An 889-nucleotide genomic window follows, 5' to 3' on the forward strand; every position below is an offset into this window, starting at 1 on the left:
TGCCCCTATGGGACAGATTTATTAAGCGTTGAATTGAAAATTAGAATTTTCGATTTTTATTATGGTCAAAAATCTCAAATTCAAATTGTGAATTATCCAAACTCTATTTGAATTTGAATTTTGAGATTTAGCAAACTCCCGTTAAAAAAAAAAAACAAAAAAAAAATAGAATTTGACTATTCGCCACCTAAAACCTGCCGACTTCATGTATAAGTCAATGGGAGAAAAAAAAAAAAAAGTCAGAGTTTAGTCTAATTTGGTTCTAATTCGATTAGAGTTGGTAATATGTGTGCGAGTTTTAGATATTCAATTTTTATAACCCCCCAATAGAATTTCAAGTATATAAAAAAACCAAAAAAAACCACCAAAAACTCACATGAATTTCAAATTCAACCTTTGATACATGTGACTTTAAATATACAGAATTTTGTGGCAGTTAAACGAGTACAAAAACATTAACAATATCAATCCTTAAAGCTCATTACTTGATTTACAAACACTAAATACAATGTGTTATTTTACTTTATTTTTTAATCTAGGTTTTGCAATTTTAAAACAACTCATGCCATTGAACTACTGTAACTCTCTATACATGTTTATTATATTAATCACTATGTTTCTTACATTACAACTGAAATTGATCTAAACAATTTCTGTGTGTCATGTTAATAATCAACATTAGGAAAAGGAACACAGAGAACAAAAATGGACAAATGAAAGACGTACAGAACAGGGGAAGGTTATATACCCCATCAATGATATAATGACTATAGTGGTCTTATATTTCATTTATTGATCCTTCTTGCCATCATTCCATTCATTCTCGTGTATAGACTCTTCTTGATGCTTTCGAATTTTCTTTGCTTTTAGATAAAGCTCATTAAGATTA

At 28.6% G+C, this 889-nt stretch overlaps 1 protein-coding gene across 1 annotated transcript in view; it reads right to left on the minus strand.

Annotated features, from left to right (window-relative positions):
* Window positions 1-508: 508 nt before the first annotated feature.
* The window catches only part of tmx2.S (thioredoxin related transmembrane protein 2 S homeolog), a 43,809-nt gene continuing 43,428 nt past the window's right edge, over window positions 509-889 (minus strand). The window contains 1 exon segment of the mRNA NM_001095862.1: window positions 509-889. This exon segment is cut by the window's right edge and continues 20 nt beyond it. Within this exon segment, the coding sequence (NP_001089331.1) occupies window positions 790-889 (100 nt within the window). The 3' untranslated portion in view covers window positions 509-789.

The sequence above is a fragment of the Xenopus laevis genome, chromosome 7S (genome assembly GCF_017654675.1).
Source record: "Xenopus laevis strain J_2021 chromosome 7S, Xenopus_laevis_v10.1, whole genome shotgun sequence".
NCBI classification, from domain to species: domain Eukaryota; kingdom Metazoa; phylum Chordata; class Amphibia; order Anura; family Pipidae; genus Xenopus; species Xenopus laevis.